The 19,060-nt window shown below is 55.9% G+C and overlaps 1 protein-coding gene across 9 annotated transcripts in view; it reads right to left on the minus strand.

Moving 5' to 3' along the window:
- The window catches only part of LOC139248202 (integrin alpha-X-like), a 110,465-nt gene that overhangs the window by 21,893 nt on the left and 69,512 nt on the right, over positions 1-19,060 (minus strand). For 8 of the 9 annotated variants that reach the window (XM_070871942.1, XM_070871946.1, XM_070871944.1 and 5 more), the window contains 8 exons: positions 17,878-18,081; positions 16,019-16,149; positions 12,488-12,645; positions 11,137-11,288; positions 10,134-10,265; positions 4,662-4,735; positions 4,190-4,331; positions 1,620-1,727 (listed from right to left, as the gene is read on the minus strand). In XM_070871942.1, coding sequence (XP_070728043.1) covers positions 1,620-1,727; positions 4,190-4,331; positions 4,662-4,735; positions 10,134-10,265; positions 11,137-11,288; positions 12,488-12,645; positions 16,019-16,149; positions 17,878-18,081 — 1,101 coding nt within the window. The remainder of the gene's footprint in view (positions 1-1,619; positions 1,728-4,189; positions 4,332-4,661; positions 4,736-10,133; positions 10,266-11,136; positions 11,289-12,487; positions 12,646-16,018; positions 16,150-17,877; positions 18,082-19,060) is intronic. The other variant, XM_070871945.1, reaches the window with a different exon arrangement.

A 19,060-nucleotide genomic window follows, 5' to 3' on the forward strand; every position in this document is an offset into this window, starting at 1 on the left:
GGGAGGGAGAGGGGGGGGAGGGAGGGAGGAGGGGGGGGGGAGGGAGGAGGGAGGTGGAGAGAGAGAGGGGGGGAGAGAGAGGGGGGGAGAGAGAGGGGGGAGAGAGAGGGGGGGAGGGAGGGAGGGAGGGAGGGAGGAGGGAGGGAGGGAGGGAGCGAGAGGGGGGAGGGAGGGAGGGGGAGCGAGAGGGGGGGAGGGAGGGAGGGAGAGGGGGGGAGGGAGAGAGGGGGGGAGGGAGAGGGGGGGAAGGAGGGAGGGAGAGGGGGGAGGGAGGGAGGGAGAGGGGGGAGGGAGGGAGGGAGAGGGGGGAGGGAGGGAGGGAGAGAGAGGGGAGGGAGGGAGGGGGAGAGAGAAAGGGGAGGGAGGGGAGAGAGAGAGAGAGAGAGAGAGAGAGAGAGAGAGAGAGAGAGAGAGGGGGGGGAGGGAGGGAGAGAGAGGGGGGAGGGAGGGAGAGAGAGGGGGGGAGGGAGGGAGAGAGAGGGGGGGGAGGGAGGGAGAGAGAGGGGGGGGAGGGAGGGAGAGGAGAGAGAGGGGGGGAGGGAGGGAGAGAGAGGGGGGAGCGAGGGAGAGAGAGTGGGGGGGAGGGAGGGAGAGAGAGGGGAGGGAGGGAGAGAGAGTGGGGGGGGAGGGAGGGAGAGGGGAGGGAGAGAGAGAGCGGGCGGGGGGGGGCGCGGGTGTCAGGTCGTGTCTGGTCGGCGGGGAGGGGGCGCGGGTGTCAGGTCGTGTCTGGTCGGCGGGGAGGGGGGGGCGCGGGTGTCAGGTCGTGTCTGGTCGGCGGGGGGGGGGGTGGTGGGGGGTGGGGGAGCGGGTGTCAGGTCGTGTCTGGTCGGCGGGGGGGAGGGTGGGGGGTGGGGGAGCGGGTGTCAGGTCGTGTCTGGTCGGCGAGGGGGGGGTGGGGTGCGGGTGTCGGGTCTTGTCGGGGGGGGGAAGCAGGAGCTGGCCGTGGGAGGAGCGTTATCCATGCAGCCCCAGTGAGGTCATTCAGCCAGGGCTAGGAGCTGCGTACTTCGGGCCCCTCCCACACAGTTCGGCGCCTGGAGCTACTGCACTTGTGTGCCGACTGTGGCGCGCATGTGCAGAGGTCCCGGCACTGTTTTCAGCGCCGGGACCTGGCTCCGCCCCCCCCATAGCTCGTGCTGGCTGCGCCGAGGGCCAGAGGACCTGTAAGTAGGTGGAGAATACCGAGGATTTTTTTAGGCGCCGTTTTAGGTTTTTGTGGAAACTTGGGCCCTATAGCCTGTGTTATGTATAAAAATGAAAGTTATGCATGATGTTTGTTATAATAACTTCTTCATTAGGGAGGGAGAAGTGCAATGTCTGTAAACTTGTAATGTTTGTAGCTCCACATTGTGGATGTGGACGTATTGTGTACTGCAAACTGCAATTAATAATAAACAAGTCCAGGCTGTTCCGGAGGCTTCCGACAGAGCTGCCTGCCATGTTAGGAGCTGTGTGTGCTGTGCTCTGTGAATATATCACACCCACGTCCCCCTCCCTCAGGCTGAGCTCTCCCTATTACAGCAGTGATACAGTTTCCCCACGTCCCCCTCCCTTAGGCTGACAGACAGCTCTCCCCGTGGCTGGGGAAATTTGGACACCACATCGAAATGATCACTTACTCGAGAGCCTTTCTGGAAGATGGGATGATTCACTCTGCAGGTTAAAGTTCCTGTCTCGATCCCTCTCAGATTCTGCAGATCACCACACTCAATGTGGACACTACTCGGCTAAAACACAACAGCATGGGTTAGATACAGAGTAAAGTCCCTCTACACTATCCCATCAAACACTCCCAGGACAGGTACAGCACGGGTTAGATACAGAGTAAAGCTCCCTCGACACTATCCCATCAAACACTCCCAGGACAGGTACAGCACGGGTTTAGATACAGAGTAAAGCTCCCGCTACACTGTCCCATCAAACACTCCCAGGGCAGGTACAGCACGGGTTTAGATACAGAGTAAAGCTCCCTCTACACTATCCCATCAAACACTCCCAGGACAGGTACAGCACGGGTTTAGATACAGAGAAAAGCTCCCGCTACACTGTCCCATCAAACACTCCCAGGGCAGGTACAGCACAGGTTAGATACAGAGTAAAGCTCCCTCTACAGTGTCCTATCAAACACTGCAAACTCAAGTCCTTCTGTCCTACTCACTCACCACTGAGTCAGAATGTTGTGAGGTGGGTGAAATAATCCACGCTGACACTCCCCAGCTGCAAGTACTGAGGGAGTGTCGCACTGTCGGAGGGGCAGTACTGAGGGAGCGTCACACTATCGGCGGGTCAGTACTGAGGGAGCCCCGCACTGTCGGAGGGGCAGTACTGAGGGACCATCGCACTGTCGGAGGGGCAGTACTGAAGGAGCGTCACACTGTCGGAGGGGCAGTACTGAGGGATCCCCGCACTGCCGGAGGGGCAGTACTGAGGGATTGTCACACTGTCGGAGGGGCAGTACTGAGAGAGCGTCGCAATGTCGGAGGGGCAGTACTGAGGGAGCGTCGCACTGTCGGAGGGGCAGTACTGAGGGAGCGTCGCACTGCCGGAGGGGCAGTACTGAGGGAGCGGCGCACTGCCGGAGGGGCAGTACTGAGGGAGTGCTGCACTGTCGGAGGGGCAGTACTGAGGGAGCGCCGCACTGTGGGAGGGGCAGTACTGAGGGAGTGCCGCACTGTGGGAGGGGCGGTACTGAGGGAGCGCCGCACTGTCGGAGGGGCAGTACTGAGGGAGTGCCGCACTGTGGGAGGGGCAGTACTGAGGGAGTGCCGCACTGTGGGAGGGGCAGTACTGAGGGAGTGCCGCACTGTCGGAGAGGCAGTACTGAGGGAGTGCCGCACTGTCGGTGGGGCAGTACTGAGGGAGTGTCGCACTGTCGGAGGGGCAGTACTGAGGGAGCGTCGCACTGTCGGAGGGGCAGTACTGAGGGACCATCGCACTGTCGGAGGGGCAGTACTGAGGGACCATCGCACTGTCGGAGGGGCAGTACTGAAGGAGCGTCACACTGTCGGAGGGGCAGTACTGAGGGATCCCCGCACTGCCGGAGGGGCAGTACTGAGGGAGTGCCGCACTGTGGGAGGGGCAGTACTGAGGGAGTGCCGCACTGTGGGAGGGGCAGTACTGAGGGAGCGCCGCACTGTCGGAGGGGCAGTACTGAGGAAGCGCCGCACTGTCGGTGGGGCAGTACTGAGGGAGTGCCGCACTGTCGGAGGGGCAGTACTGAGGAAGCGCCGCACTGTCGGAGGGGCAGTACTGAGGAAGCGCCGCACTGTCGGTGGGGCAGTACTGAGGGAGTGTCGCACTTTCGGAGGGGCAGTACTGAGGGAGTGCCGCACTGTCGGAGGAGCAGTACTGAGGGAGTGCCGCACTGTCGGAGGGGCAGTACTGAGGGAGTGCCGCACTGTCGGAGGGGCAGTACTGAGGGAGTGCCGCACTGTCGGTGGGGCAGTACTGAGGGAGTGCCGCACTGTGGGAGGGGCAGTACTGAGGGAGCGCCGCACTGTCGGAGGGGCAGTACTGAGGGAGTGCCGCACTGTCGGAGGGGCAGTACTGAGGGAGTGCCGCACTGTGGGAGGGGCAGTGCTGAGGGAGTGCCGCACTGTGGGAGGGGCAGTGCTGAGGGAGTGCCGCACTGTCGGAGGGGCAGTACTGAGGGAGTGCCGCACTGTCGGAGGGGCAGGACTGAGGGAGTGCCGCACTGTCGGAGGAGCAGTACTGAGGGAGTGCCGCACTGTGGGAGGGGCAGTACTGAGGGAGTGCCGCACTGTCGGAGGGGCAGTACTGAGGGAGCGCCGCACTGTGGGAGGGGCAGTACTGAGGGAGTGTCGCACTGTCGGAGGGGCAGTACTGAGGGAGCGTCGCACTGTCGGAGGGGCAGTACTGAGGGAGTGCCGTACTGTCGGAGGGGCAGTACTGAGGAAGCGCCGCACTGTGGGAGGGGCAGTACTGAGGAAGCGCCGCACTGTGGGAGGGGCAGTACTGAGGGAGTGCCGCACTGTGGGAGGGGCAGTACTGAGGGAGCGCCGCACTGTCGGAGGGGCAGTACTGAGGGAGTGCCGCACTGTCGGAGGGGCAGTACTGAAGGAGTGTCGCACTGTCGGAGGGGCAGTACTGAGGGAGTGTCGCACTGTCGGAGGGGCAGTACTGAGGGAGCGCCGCACTGTCGGCGAGTCGGGTCCGATGATCTCCGTACCTGCACTGAGGAGATTTTCCTGAAGGCCAGGCGGGCGGGATGGCGGAAGTCGAGCTGTGTCTTGTAGGAATCGTCTTTGGCATTCTCAAGCATCGCGCCCACAATCAGCACCGCCGTTCGGCCGATCTCCACCGTGTCACCCCTGGGGAGACAGCAAACGCCGCTATAATTCCCACCCCCAACGCGACAGCGCTCATGTGACGAGGCAGCGCCTGTCAGTGAGGCCCCTTTAAATATGCAAATAAGTGACCTCTGGGGTACAGGAAGTCCCAGTCCAGGAGCAAAGGTCAATAGGAAGTGAGACCTGCAGACAGGAAGTGAGGTCCTCAGCCTGCGCAGCTATGACTTTCTTTCCGGTCTGTGCACCAAACATAATTTATTTCAAGCTCGCCAATGACCGCGGGGTCTAGCTAGACCGTTGATCTCTCATGTCCAGAACACACGGGCGAGGAGAAAGTCGACAAACTCTTACCCTGAGAAGTTGAAGAAGAGCCTCAGATGGTCCACACACCCACCGTCCGCTCCGCAATCCTTCTCAAACGGGAGCTGGAACAACACAAGCAAGTTCCCGTCAACCACAGCCATGGAACCGGTTATGTTCATAATATAGTAATGTAACTGAGTACTGTAGACATAAGTAAGTGTGACCTTAGCTCCTTTATTCTAACTCCAGAGTGTTGGTACAGCATGGGAGGCCTGCTTATATACAGTGCTCCCAAGGGATGCTGGGATCCCTTGGGACTCCAACAGGTACGCCCTCTGGTGGCGGTATGATACTAGTTACATAGGGTTGCATACATAACATCACTCCCTCCCAAAGTCAACAGTACACTTATTTACGGGGTGAGACGATCTGGGGCCTTTTGCTCCCGAGTCGATCGTCTCGGTACAAATGCAGGCGTAGGTGAGTTGGTTGGTTCTTCGCTGGGCAGCTGGCCTTGCTGGGCTGCTGGGGATGTGAGTTCAGCTCCGTGGTCAACCGTGATGTCGGTTGCCACTTGTATGTGTGTCGGAGGGTCGAAGTTGGTGGTGTCCTCTTCGGGTTGCTCATGGCTGTCTGTGAATCACAGTTTGGTTTAGTCCATTTGCAAGTTTGACCTGAAACACCCTAGTCCCTTCTTTGGCTATGACAGTGCCAGCAAGCCATTTGGGACCATGTCCAGAGTTGAGTACAAATACAGGCTCATTGACTTCAATATCGCGTGACAAGTCTGCGCCATCATGGCACATGCTTTGTTGATGCCGCCTGTCCTCGACGTGATCAGGGTGGACAAGAGAGAGCCTTGTTTTGAGCGCCCTTTTCATGAGCAACTTGGCTGGGGGAACCCCGGTGAGCGAGTGGGGTTGGTCTGGTGCGGTAGCTGAGCAGGACTCGGGATAGGCGGGTCTGCAGGGAGCCTTCCGATATGTGTTTCCAGCTTTGCTTGATGGTTTGGACTGCCCGTTCTGCCTGGCCGTTGGATGCGGGCTTGAACACGGGACAGATGTGACGTGCTTGATCCCATTGCGGGTCATGAATTCCTTGAATTCAGCACTGGTGAAGCACGGCCCATTGTCACTGACAAGGACATCAGGCAGGCCGTGCTTGGCGAACATGGCTCATAGGCTTTCGATGGTGGCAGAGGACCTGCTTACAGACATTATTACACACTCAATCCTTTTTGAATAAGTATCCACAACAACCAAAAACATTTTGCCGAGAAACGGGCCAGCAAAGTCAACGTGGATCCTAGACCACGGTTTGGAGGGCTATAACCACAAACGTAGCGATGCCTTCCTGGGTGCATTGCTCAATTGAGAGCAAGTGTTGCATTGGCGCACACAAATCTGAGTCGATGCTGGGCCACCACACATGGGAGCTGGCTATAGCTTTCATCATTACTATGCCTACTGTGTAGGTCGCGTATGAACGTTTTCCTCCCTTTCTTGGGCAAAACCACACAATTGCCCCACAAAAGACAGTCCGCTTGTATGGACATTTCGTCTTTGCGCCGCTGGAACGGCTTGATCTCTTCATACATCTCCGCTGGGACACTGGACCAGCTCCCATGGAGGACAGTTTTTTACAAGGGACAGTAAAGGATCCTGGCTGGCCCAGGTCCTGATCTGGCGGGCCGTAACGGGTGACTTTTCGTTTTCAAATGCATCCATCACCAAGAGCAAGTCTGCAGGCTGTGCCATTTCTACCCTGGAGGTGGGCAATGGTAGCCGACTGAGAGCATCAGCGCAGTTCTCTGTGCCTGGTCTGTGGCGTATTACACAGTTATATGCAGACAGCGTGAGCGCCCATCTTTGGATGCGAGCAGAGGCATTGGCATTAATCCCTTTGTTCTCTGAGAATAGCGATCTAACTCAAACTTGAGACCAAACAGGTATTGGTGCATTTTTTTACCCCGTAAATGCATGCCAGAGCTTCTTTTTCAATCATGCTGTAGGCCCCTTTGACCTTGGACAAACTCCTGGACGCTTAAGTGACCAGTTGCAATGTTCCCGATTCGTTTGCTTGTTGTAACACACACCCAACCCCGTACGAAGACGCATTGCAAGCTACCACTGAATGTTTACATGGGTTATACAGAACAAGCAGTTTGTTGGAACGTAACAGATTTCTGGCTTTCTCAAAAGCTGCCTCTTGTGATTTCCCCCATACCCAGTCATCTCCCTTGCGTAGCAACACATGTCGGGTTTCTAGCAAGGTGCTTAACCTGGTTAAGAAATTACCAAAATAATTGAGGAGTCGCAGGAACGACCGCAGCTCCATCACGTTCTGTGGTCTCGGCTCATTCTTGATGGCCTCCGTCTTGGCGTCGGTGGGTCTGATGCCGTCTGCCGCGATTCTTCTCCTTGAGAACTCGACCTCTTTCACCAGGAAAACACACTTCGAACGTTTCAACCTGAGTCCCATGCGATCTAGCCGACTTAGAACCTCTTCCAGGTTCTTCAAGTGTTCGATGGTGTCCTGACCTGTGATCAATATGTCGTCCTGGAAAATCAAGGTGCGCGGAACTGACTTTAGCAGGCTCTTCATGTTCCATTGAAAAATAGCCATGGCCGATCGAATCCCAAACGGGCATCTATTGTCGATGAATTTTGTGTGTGTTGATGCAGATGAGGCCTTTCGAAGATTCTGCCAGCTCCTGCGTCATGTGGGCCGAGGTCAGGTCCAACTTGGTGAACGTCTTTCCTCCTGCCAGCGTCGCAAATAGGTCGTCTGCCTTGGGTAGCGGGTACTGATCCTGCAGCAAAACACGGTTAATCGTTATTTTATTGCCCCCACAAATTCTGACCGTGCCATCGCCCTTGAGGACCGGAACAATCAGACTGGCCCACTCGTTGAACTCCACCGGTGCGATGATGCCTTCTCGCTGCAGCCAATCTAGTTCGATCTCCACTTTCTCGAGCATCATGTATGGCACCGCCCGTGCCTTGTGGTGGATGGGTTGTGTACCGAGAACCAAGTGGATCTGCACCTTCGCCCCCGAAAAACTTCCGATGCCTGGCTCAAACAACGACGGAAACTTGCTCAGAACCTGGGCACATAAGGCGTCGTCGACGGACGAGAGCACTCGGATGTTGTCCCAGTTCCAGCGGATTTTCCCCAGCCAGCTTCTGCCGAACAGTGTGGGGCCATCTCCTGGTACAATCCATAGTGGTAGTTCATGCACCGCTCCATCATAGGAGACTTTTACTGCTGCACTGCCAATTACAGGGATCAGCTCTTCGGTGTAAGTTCTCAGCTTGGTATGAATGGGGCTAAGCTTGGGCCTGTGTGCCTTGTTGCACCACAGCCTGTCGAAGGCCTTTTTGCTCGTGACAGACTGACCCGCACCCGTGTCCAGTTCCATGGATACTGGAATTCCGTCCAGTTCGACTTTTAACATGATTGGTAGACATTTCGTGGTGAAGGTGTGCACCCCATACACTTCTGCCTCCTCGGTTCGAGTCTCTAGTTCAGTTTGATCTGCCATGGATCGATCTTCCTCTGCAACATGGTGGTTTGCAGGGTTTGCAGCTCGTCTGCACATTCGCTGGAGGTGTCCCATTGTTCCACAGGCTTTGCACACAGTGTTTGAAGCGGCATTGATGGGCTCGATGACCAACTCCGCAACGCCAACAAGGTGTTAACTGCCTCGCATTAACGTTTGATGGCGGACTCTGGGTCATCTGAGGTCGTGCAGCTGCAGGCGCGTACGTTCTGCCATGTACATTCCTGCCTGAAAACGACGTTACTTTGTGTACAGTACTTGCCAAAGCCTCTTTATGCTGCGAAATTTGTTTGATGTTGTCGCTGGTGGATATAAATGCCTGGGCTATCGGTATGGCTTTGCTCAGGTTCGGTGTTTCAACAGTCAATAGTTTGCGAAGGATAATCTCATGGCCAATGCCAAGCACAAAGAAGTCTCTTAGCATTTGCTCCAGGAATCCATCGAATTCGCAATGTCCTGCAAGGCGCCTTAGTTCGGCGACATAGCTCGTCACTTCCTGGCCTTCAGACCGTCGACATGTGTAAAATCGACACCTTGCCATCAGAACGCTCTCCTTCGGATTTAGGTGCTCCTGGACTAGCGTACACAGTTCTTCATACGATTTGGTTGTTGGTTTCACCGGAGCGAGAAGATTCTTCATGAGGCCAAAGGTTGTTGCCCCGCAGACGGTGAGGAGGATCACCCTTCACTTGGCAGCGTTCTCATCCCCTTCCAGCTCGTTGGCCACGAAGTATTGGTCGAGTCACTCCACGAAGGCCTCCCAATCATCCCCTTCTGAGAATTTCTCCAGGATATCAACAGTTCTCTGCATTTTTGCGTGATGGTTCGTTATCTCGTCGCCAGTTGTTATGTTCATAATATAGTAATGTAACTGAGTACTGTAGACATAAGTAAGTGTGACCTTAGCTCCTTTATTCTAACTCCAGAGTGTTGGTACAGCATGGGAGGCCTGCGTATATACAGTGCTCTCAAGGGATGCTGGGATCCCTTGGGACTCCAACAGGTTCGCCCTCTGGTGGCAGTGTGATACTCATTACATAGGGTTGCATACATAACAGAACCAATCACTGACCTTCCTCCCGGCGGCTTCTGGGGGTGGAGAGGCTGGGAACTCATTGCATAGAACAGTGGAAACAGGCTCGAGGAGCTGAATGGCCTCCTCCAGTTCCTGTTTAACAGGCTCGAGGGGCTGAATGGCCTCCTCCAGTTCCTGTGTAACAGGTTCGAGGGGCTGAATGGCCTCCTCCAGTTCCTGTGTACAGACCGGCAATGACCTGAGCACAGTGTCACTCAGTGACCCCTCGCCTTGTGTCACTGTCTGGATGATCATAGGTTGGCGAATGTTTGCAAATTCAGGAGAAGGCTGCATCAGGCAATGCCCCTCTCCCAGCCCCCTCACACGGTCACTCAGTAACCCCTCTCCCAGCCCCCTCACACGGTCACTCAGTAACCCCTCTCCCAGCCCCCTCACACGGTCACTCAGTAACCCCTCTCCCAGCCCCCTCACACTGTCACCCAGTAACCCCTCCCCCAGCTCCATCACACTCACTCAATAACCCTTCTCCCAGCCCCCTCAGACTGTCACTCAGTAACCCCTCTCCCAGCCCCCTCACACTCACTCAGTAACCCCTCCCCCAGCTCCATCACACTCACTCAGTAACCCCACCCCCAGCTCCCTCACACTGTCACCCAGTAACCCCTCTCCACCAGCACCCTCACACTGTCACTCAGTAACCCCCCTCCCCCAGCGCCCTATGTCACTGACAATCTCTACTGATGTTAGTCCAGCTCCCTCACACTGTCACTCAGTAACCCTCTCCCCCAGCGCCCTGTGTTACTGACTGTATCTCCACTGATGATAATCCAGCACCCTTACACTGTCACTCAGTAACCCCCCTCCCCCAGCGCCCTGTGTTACTGACTGTATCTCTACTGATGATAATTCAGCTCCCCTGTACCTTTACGGAATGGGAGGTCTTGCTGTACTCATTGAGAATGGGACGTAGACCTTTGGTTCCTTGGATGACCTCACCGGCCACTGTGAAGTTTATCGAGACCTCAATTGGCAGAAAGTAATCCTCGACACAACTCTGTGTGTGAGAGAGAGAGAGAGAGAGAGAGTGTAAAACAATGCCCAATTCAGACAGAAGTTGCAGTGCAACACTCCCTCAGTACTACCCCTCCGACAGTGCAGCACTCCCTCAGTACTGCCCCTCTGACAGTGCGGCACTCCCTCAGTACTGCCCCACTAACAGTGCGGCACTCCCTCAGTACTGCCCCACTAACAGTGCAGCACTCCCTCAGTACTGCCCCTCCGACAGTGCGGCGCTCCCTCAGTACTGCCCCTCTGACAGTGTGGCACTCCCTCAGTACTGCCCCTCTGACAGTGCGGCACTCTCTCAGTACTGCCCCACTAACAGTGCGGCGCTCCCTCAGTATTGACCCTCCGATAATTGATCATTACAACTAAAAATAGTTTCTTCATATAACCTTTTTTTCTTTTGCCAATCTCCTTAAATCTGTGTCCTCTGGTTACCGACCCTCCTGTCACGGCAAACTGTTTCTCCTTATTTACTCGCTGAAAACCCCTCGTGATTTTGAGCATCTCTATAAAATCTCATCTTAACCTTCTCTGCTCTAAGAACAACCCCAGCTTCTCCAGTCTCCCCATGTAACTGAGTTCCCTCATCCCTGGTACCATTCTGGTCAATCTCCCCTTAACCTTCTCTGCTCTAAGAACAACCCCAGCTTCTCCAGTCTCCCCATGTAACTGAGGTCCTCCATCCCTGGTACCATTCTGGTCAATCTCCTCCGCACCCTCTCCAAGGCCTTCACATCCTTCCTAAAGAGTGCGTTTCCCAGAATTGGATGCGATGGTCTATCTAAGGCCTGAGCAGTGTATTGGAAAGGTTTACCCTTGTAGCACTTTGGAAGACGGAGTGAAAGATGGAAGGGACTTACCGTTAGGAGGATCTGGTGCCGGTGACATCTTCTTCTGCCGTAGACTCGCATGCTCCTGGTCAAAGTCCAGGACAATGTCTGGAAGGTGGCCCTGCCCTTCTGGCGACCCTCGTCCAACAGCAAACTGTAGGTGATGTTGGCTCCAAGGACACCTGCCAACACACAAGAACATAAGAATTAGGAGCATGAGCCGGCCATTCGGCCCCTCGAGCCTGTTCCGCCATTCAATGAGATCATGGCTGATCTTCTACCTCAACTCCACCTTCCTGCACTGTCCCCATATCCCTTAATTCCAAAAATCTATCGATCTCTGTCTTGAATATACTCAACGACTGAGCCTCCACAGCCCTCTGGGGCAGGGAATTCCAAAGAGTCACCACCCTCTGAGTGAAGAAGTTTCTCCTCATCTCAGTCCTAAATGGCCGACCCCCTATTCTGAGACTGTGAGCCCTGGTTCGAGACTCTCCAGCCAGGGGGAAACATCCTCTCTGCATCTACCCTGTCAAGCCCTGTAAAAATGTTGTGTGTTTCAATCAGATCATCTCTCATTCTTCTAAACTCTAGAGAATATAGGCCTAGTCTACTCAATCTCTCCTCATAGGACAATCCCCCATCCCAGGAATCAGTCTGCTGAACCTTCGTTGCACTCCCTCTGTGGCAAGTATATCCTTCCTTAGGTAAGGAAGGGGGGGGGTGGGGGGAATGGACATACAGAAAGTTATCGTTTTGATGAACCATCTCAAATCATCCCACTCCCTCGTGGAGTATCGTGTCCAATTCTGGGAACCACACTTAGGAAGGACGTGAAGGCTTTGGAGAGGGTGCAGAGGAGATTGACCAGAATGGTACCGGGGATGAGGGACTTCAGTTACATGGGGAGAGACTGGAGAAGCTGGACTGTTCTCCTTCGAGCAGAGAAGGTTAAGAGGAGATTTAATAGAGGTTCAATATCATTGAGGGGTCTAGACGGTGTAGAGAGAAACTGTTTCCATTGGTAGACAGATCGTGAACCAGAGGGCGCAGATTTAAGGCGATTGGCAGAAAAACCAAAGGCATCACGAGGAAAAACGTTTTTACGCAGCGAGTGCTTAGGATCGGGAATGCACGGCCTGAAAGGGTGGTGGAGACAGACTCCATCGTAGCTTTCAAAAGGGAATTGGATAAGTACCTGAAGGAATAAAGACTCTGAGGCCTACAGGGAAAGGGTGAGGGAGTGGGACGAGCTGAGGTGCTCTTACAGAGAGCAGGCACAGGCTCGAGGGGCCGAATGGCCTCCCTCTGTGCTGTGACCGTTCTATGACTCTAAATGTAAGGTCTGGTTGATGCACACGTTTCCCCGCCGCCAACTCACCCAATTTGTCTGCCACAGTCTTGGCCACGGTGAAACACACGGTGGTGTTAGTTATCGGCGAGTCCGCGGAGACACTTCGCCGACACTCGTAGGCCTCGTACGCAATGTTCCCGGGATCGAAGGCGACGGTGAGCGACACGTTGAGGACCGGTCGGGAGCTGCCAGGAACGACATGGGGGAAGAGAGATGTTAGACTGACCTTGGGAAGTATGTCACGGGGAGATTGAGCAGAATGGTACCGGTGATGGGGACCTCAGTTACATGGGGAGACTGGAGAAGGTGGGGTTGTTCTTAGAGCAGAGAAGGTGAAGGGGAGATTGACCAGAATGGTACCGGTGATGGGGGACCTCAGTTACATGGGGAGACTGGAGAAGGTGGGGTTGTTCTTAGAGCAGAGAAGGTGAAGGGGAGATTGAGCAGAATGGTACCAGTGATGGGGGACCTCAGTTACATGGGGAGACTGGAGAAGGTGGGATTGTTCTTAGAGCAGAGAAGGTGAAGGGGAGATTGACCAGAATGGTACCGATGATGGGGGACCTCAGTTACATGGGGAGGCTGGAGAAGGTGGGGTTGTTCTTAGAGCAGAGAAGGTGATGGAGCGGGGGAGGGTGGGGACGTGACTAGTCAGCGTGCGGGAGAGCCGGGATTGGGCAGTCGGAGGCCCGTGCTGACTCGTTTTGTGACTGAATGTGTGGTTTAGTGCGCCCATCGGTGTGAGCGTGAGCATGGGTGTATAGATCTGTGACTGCTTGCAAATATCTGTGTGTAGATCAGCTTGTGAATATTTCAGTAGTGTCAGCTGCGGCTCAGTGGGGAGCATCTGGCCTCTGAGTCGGAAGATTGTGGATACAAGTCCAAGTCCACGGTCTTTGAGCACATAAATCTAGGCTGGTCCTCCAGTGCAGTACTGAGGGAACGCTGCACTGTCAGAGGGGCAGTACTGAGGGAACGCTGCACTGTCGGAGGGGCAGTACTGAGGGAACGCTGCACTGTCAGAGGGGCAGTACTGAGGGAGCGCTGCACTGTCGGAGGGGCAGTACTGAGGGAGCGCCGCACTGTCAGAGGCGCAGTACTGAGGGAGCGCTGCATTGTCGGAGGGGCAGTACTGAGGGAACGCTGCACTGTCGGATGCTCAGTACTGAGGGAGCGCTGCACTGTCGGAGGGGCAGTACTGAGGGAACGCTGCACTGTCAGAGGCGCAGTACTGAGGGAGCGCTGCATTGTCGGAGGGGCAGTACTGAGGGAACGCTGCACTGTCAGAGGTGCAGTACTGAGGGAGCGCTGCACTTTCAGAGGTGCAGTACTGAGGGAGCGCTGCACTGTCAGATGCTCAGTACTGAGGGAGCGCTGCACTGTCGGAGGGGCAGTACTGAGGGAGCACTGCACTGTCGGAGGGGCAGTACTGAGGGAGCGCTGCACTGTCGGAGGGGCAGTACTGAGGGAGCGCTGCACTGTCGGAGGGGCAGTACTGAGGGAGCACCGCACTGTCGGAGGGGCAGTACTGAGGGAGCGCTGCACTGTCGGAGGGGCAGTACTGAGGGACTGCTGCACTGTCGGAGGGGCAGTACTGAGGGAACGCTGCACTGTCGGAGGGGCAGTACTGAGGGAACGCTGCACTGTCGGAGGGGCAGTACTGAGGGACTGCTGCACTGTCGGAGGGGCAGTACTGAGGGAACGCTGCACTGTCAGAGGGGCAGTACTGAGGGAGCGCTGCACTGTCGGAGGGGCAGTACTGAGGGAGCGCCGCACTGTCAGAGGCGCAGTACTGAGGGAGCGCTGCATTGTCGGAGGGGCAGTACTGAGGGAACGCTGCACTGTCAGATGCTCAGTACTGAGGGAGCGCTGCACTGTCGGAGGGGCAGTACTGAGGGAGCACTGCACTGTCGGAGGGGCAGTACTGAGGGAGCGCTGCACTGTCAGAGGCGCAGTACTGAGGGAGCGCTGCATTGTCGGAGGGGCAGTACTGAGGGAACGCTGCACTGTCAGAGGTGCAGTACTGAGGGAGCGCTGCACTTTCAGAGGTGCAGTACTGAGGGAGCGCTGCACTGTCAGATGCTCAGTACTGAGGGAGCGCTGCACTGTCGGAGGGGCAGTACTGAGGGAGCACTGCACTGTCGGAGGGGCAGTACTGAGGGAGCGCTGCACTGTCGGAGGGGCAGTACTGAGGGAGCGCTGCACTGTCGGAGGGGCAGTACTGAGGGAGCACCGCACTGTCGGAGGGGCAGTACTGAGGGAGCGCTGCACTGTCGGAGGGGCAGTACTGAGGGACTGCTGCACTGTCGGAGGGGCAGTACTGAGGGAACGCTGCACTGTCGGAGGGGCAGTACTGAGGGAACGCTGCACTGTCGGAGGGGCAGTACTGAGGGAACGTTGCACTGTCGGAGGGGCAGTACTGAGGGAGTAACACACTGTCGTCACGGTTGTAAAGTAGAATGTAATGTAATCTGATCATTATTGCTGTTTGTGGGAGCTTGCTGGGTGCAAATTGGCTGCCGCGTTTCCCACATTACAATGGTGACTACACTCCAAAAGTATTTCATTGGCTGTAAAGCGCATTGAGACATCCGGTGGTTATGAAAGGCGCTATATAAATGTAAGCCTTTCTTTCTTTAGATATCAGCATGTGAATATTTCTGTATATATCAATGACAAAACGGGTTAGAAGGGGAGGGAGGGGTGAGAAGGCGGCGTTAGATAGGGAGGAGGGAGAGGTGAGATCCGGTGAATACTCATGTGTATGGGTGTGTGAATACCCGTGTGTATGGGTGTGTGAATACCCGTGTGTATGGGTGTGTGAATACCCATGTGTATGGGTGTGTGAATACCCGTGTGTATGGGTGTGTGAATACCCGTGTGTATCGGTGTGTGAATACCCGTGTGTATCGGTGTGTGAATACCCGTGTATATGGGTGTGTGAATACCCGTGTGTATGGGTGTGTGAATACCCGTGTGTATGGGTGTGTGAATACCCGTGTGTATGGGTGTGTGAATACCCGTGTGTATGGGTGTGTGAATACCCGTGTGTATCGGTGTGTGAATACCCGTGTGTATCGGTGTGTGAATACCCGTGTGTATCGGTGTGTGAGTACCCGTGTGTATCGGTGTGTGAGTACCCGTGTGTATCGGTGTGTGAGTACCCGTGTCTATCGGTGTGTGAATACCCGTGTATATCGGTGTGTGAATACCCGTGTATATCGGTGTGTGAATACCCGTGTGTATCGGTGTGTGAATACCCGTGTGTATCGGTGTGTGAGTACCCGTGTATATCGGTGTGTGAATACCCGTGTATATCGGTGTGTGAATACCCGTGTATCTCGGTGTGTGAATACCCGTGTATATCGGTGTGTGAATACCCGTGTATATCGGTGTGTGAATACCCGTGTATCGGTGTGTGAATACCCATGTATATCGGTGTGTGAATACCCGTGTATATCGGTGTGTGAATACCCGTGTATATCAGCAGACCGCGCTGTGATGAGCCGCCGGGAGGAAGGTCGATGCCCCCCCGCCAGAGAGAGAACAGGTCCATACCGGAATACCGCCACCATCCCGAGGGCTCCGACCACCAGATCAGGGAGTGTGTCCCCGCTCACATCCAGCGCTCCGCTCAGCGACTGCCCGAAGTATCTCAGGGCCCGAGAGTACGTCCCACCGGCAACCCGCTGTAACACAGAGCAGCTCATTGAGGGGTGGGCCCATGGGCAGGGTGGGGACGTTAGAGGGGGAGAGGGTGAAGAGGGAGGGGAGGGGGGGAAAATGGAGGGGGGTGATAGGGAGAGGGAGTGGCGAGGGGAGGGGGGTTAGAGGGGATGTGAGGGGGGTAGGGGGTTTAAAGGGGGAGAGAGTGGCGAGGGGGTTTAGAGGGGGAGGAGGGGGGAAGGGGGTTAGAGGGTGGGAGGAAGGGAGAAGGAGGGTTAGAGGGGGGGAAGGGAGGGGGGGGTTAGCGGGGGCAAGGGAGGGGGTTAGATGGGGTGGGAGAGGGAAAGGGGGTTAGAAGGGGGATGGAGGGGGCATTAGAGGGAGTGGGGGTTAGAGGGGAGGGAGGGGGAGGGAAAGGGGATTAGAAGGGAAGGGAAAGGGGATTAGAGTGGGAGGGGGTATTAGAGGGGGGAGGGGGGATTAAGGAGGGAGGGAGGGAGGGGCGATGGGAGGGTGTGGAGGGAGCAGGAGTGGCTGTTTAGGGGAGGCAGGAAGGGGCAAGGGAAGGGGATGGAGGGAGGGGGTTAAAGGGGGGAGGGAGGAGGGAGGGGGGAGGAGAGCGGGGTTATAAGGGTGAGGGCAGATGGGGGTTAGCGGAGGGAGGAGATTAGAGGGGTGAAAAGAGGGCTTCGAGGGAGAAAGAGGGAGGGAGAGGAAGTTGGGGGAGGGGCAAGGAGAAGGGGTTAGAGGGAGGGAAGGGTTAAGAGAGGGAAAGAGGACAAACATTTCCTGATCCCTCCCTCACTCTCTCCTCAACAGCTTGAATTTAAAATTATCATACTAGTTTTCAAATCCCTCCATGGTCCTCGCTGTTATATTTGTAAACTTGTAGTTACTCTGTACAGCCACCAGAGGGCTCATCCCCTGGAGTCCCAAGGGATCCCATAATCCCTTGGGAGCACAGGTATTTAAGGAGGCCTCACAGGTTGGAGAGGCACTCTGGAGACCTGCAATAAAAGACTAAGGTCACACTTTACTTTGAGCTCACAGTGTTCAGTCTGACTCTTTCTCTATACACAACACTCACCCTCCCTATCTCTGTAACCTCCTCCATCCCCTGCAACCCTCCCTATCTCTAAACTCCTCCAGCCCCTACAACCCCCAAGATCTCAGCACTCCTCCAATTCTGACCTCTTGTGCATCCTCCAAATTTCCATCGCTCCACCATTGGTGGCCGTGCCTTAGGCCTAAGCTCTGGAATTCTTTGGCTAAACTTCCCCGCGTCTCTCTCCTCCTTTAAGACGCTCCTTAAAACCTCCCTCCTTGACCAAGCTTTTGGTCACCTATCCCTTATATCTGCTCGTTGCTCGGTGTCAATTTGTGTTTGATAATCGCTCCTGTAAAGCGCCTTGGGGCGTTTTACCAAAGTTAAAGGCACTGTCTAAATACAAGTTATTGTTGCTATGGGAGACCAACTTGGCTCTACCTGGACCCGAGGCCTCAGGGCTGACCCCTGACCTGCCTGACCCCTGATCTGCCTGAACTGGCATGACCTCTGACCCAGTACTGACCCCTGACCCGGTGTCCTGGGCTGACCCCTCACCCCATACTGACCCCTGACCCAGTGCCCTGGGCTGACCACTGACCCCGATCCCAGGCTGCCCTCTGACTCCAGGCTGCCCCCTGACCCGGTTTCCTGTGCTGAACCGGCGTCCCGGGATGCCCCCTGACCCCGGGCTGCCCACACTGACCTGGCTGTATCTGGCACTGACTCCGCTCCTTTGACCATGGTAGATGTAGACACTCCCGCGATGCTCGTCCTCCATCGGGGCTCCGACCGCCACGTCTCCCAGCCCGTCCCCGTTCAGGTCTCTCAGCGCCGCGATGGAGCTCCCGAACCGGCCCAGATCATTCCCCGCTTCCCCACGGAGGGTCCCGGGGCAGGAGAAGGTGCCCTGGGGAGAGAGAGAGAGAGAGAGAGAGAGTGAGAAAGTGTGTGTGTGTGTGTGTGTGTGAGAGAGAGGGGGATAGACACAGACAGACAGGGAGAGAGATGGAGAGAGAGAGACAAAGAGAGTGAGAGAGGGAGAGAGACAGATAGAGAGAGACGGTGAGAGAGACAGAAAGGGAGTGAGAGACAGAGACAGAAAAGGAGTGAGCGAGAGAAGAGGTAGAGTCAATGGGAATTTCCCCCTCCCTTACTTTCTATCTCACTCACTGGCTCACTCCCTCAGTCCCTCCCCCTCTCGCTATCGCTCACTCCCTCCCTCACTCATTCCAATCTTATCTCACTCATTTCTTACTTTCTTATCTCACTCTCTTCCCCTCCCTCACTCCCTTTCCCTCGGACACTCCCTCCCTCCCTCACTTCCTATCTCACTCACCGCCTCCTTCCCACTTTCACTCATTCCCACCCTATCGCACTCATTCCTTCCCTATTTACCTCCCTGGCTCCTTCCCTTGCTCCCGCCCTTGTTCCCTCCCTCAGTCTACCTCGCTCCCCTTCTCTCCTCTGCCCTTTCTTCACCTTCCTCCACTCGCTCCCTCCACTCTCCTCCCTTCTCTACCTCACCCTCTCCTCCCTTCTCTCCCTCACCCTCTCCTCCCTTCTCGCCTTCATTCTTTCCCATACTCTTCCCTTTCCTCCCCGTTATGTACAATGGGAGTGAATGGGAAGGGGTTGAGTTCATTGGGATTATGTGCAATGGGAGTGAATGGGAAGGGGTTGGGTCCATTGAGATTGTGTACAATGGGAGTGAATGGGAAGGGGTTGGGTCCATTGGGATTGTGTACAATGGGAGTGAATGGGAAGGGATTGAGTTCATTGGGATTGTGTACAATGGGAGTGAATGGGAAGGGGTTGGGTCCATTGGGATTGTGTACAATGGGAGTGAATGGGAAGAGGTTGGGTCCATTGGGATTGTGTACAATGGG

This window comes from Pristiophorus japonicus, unplaced genomic scaffold (genome assembly GCF_044704955.1).
Source record: "Pristiophorus japonicus isolate sPriJap1 unplaced genomic scaffold, sPriJap1.hap1 HAP1_SCAFFOLD_29, whole genome shotgun sequence".
Classification (NCBI taxonomy): Eukaryota; Metazoa; Chordata; class Chondrichthyes; family Pristiophoridae; genus Pristiophorus; species Pristiophorus japonicus.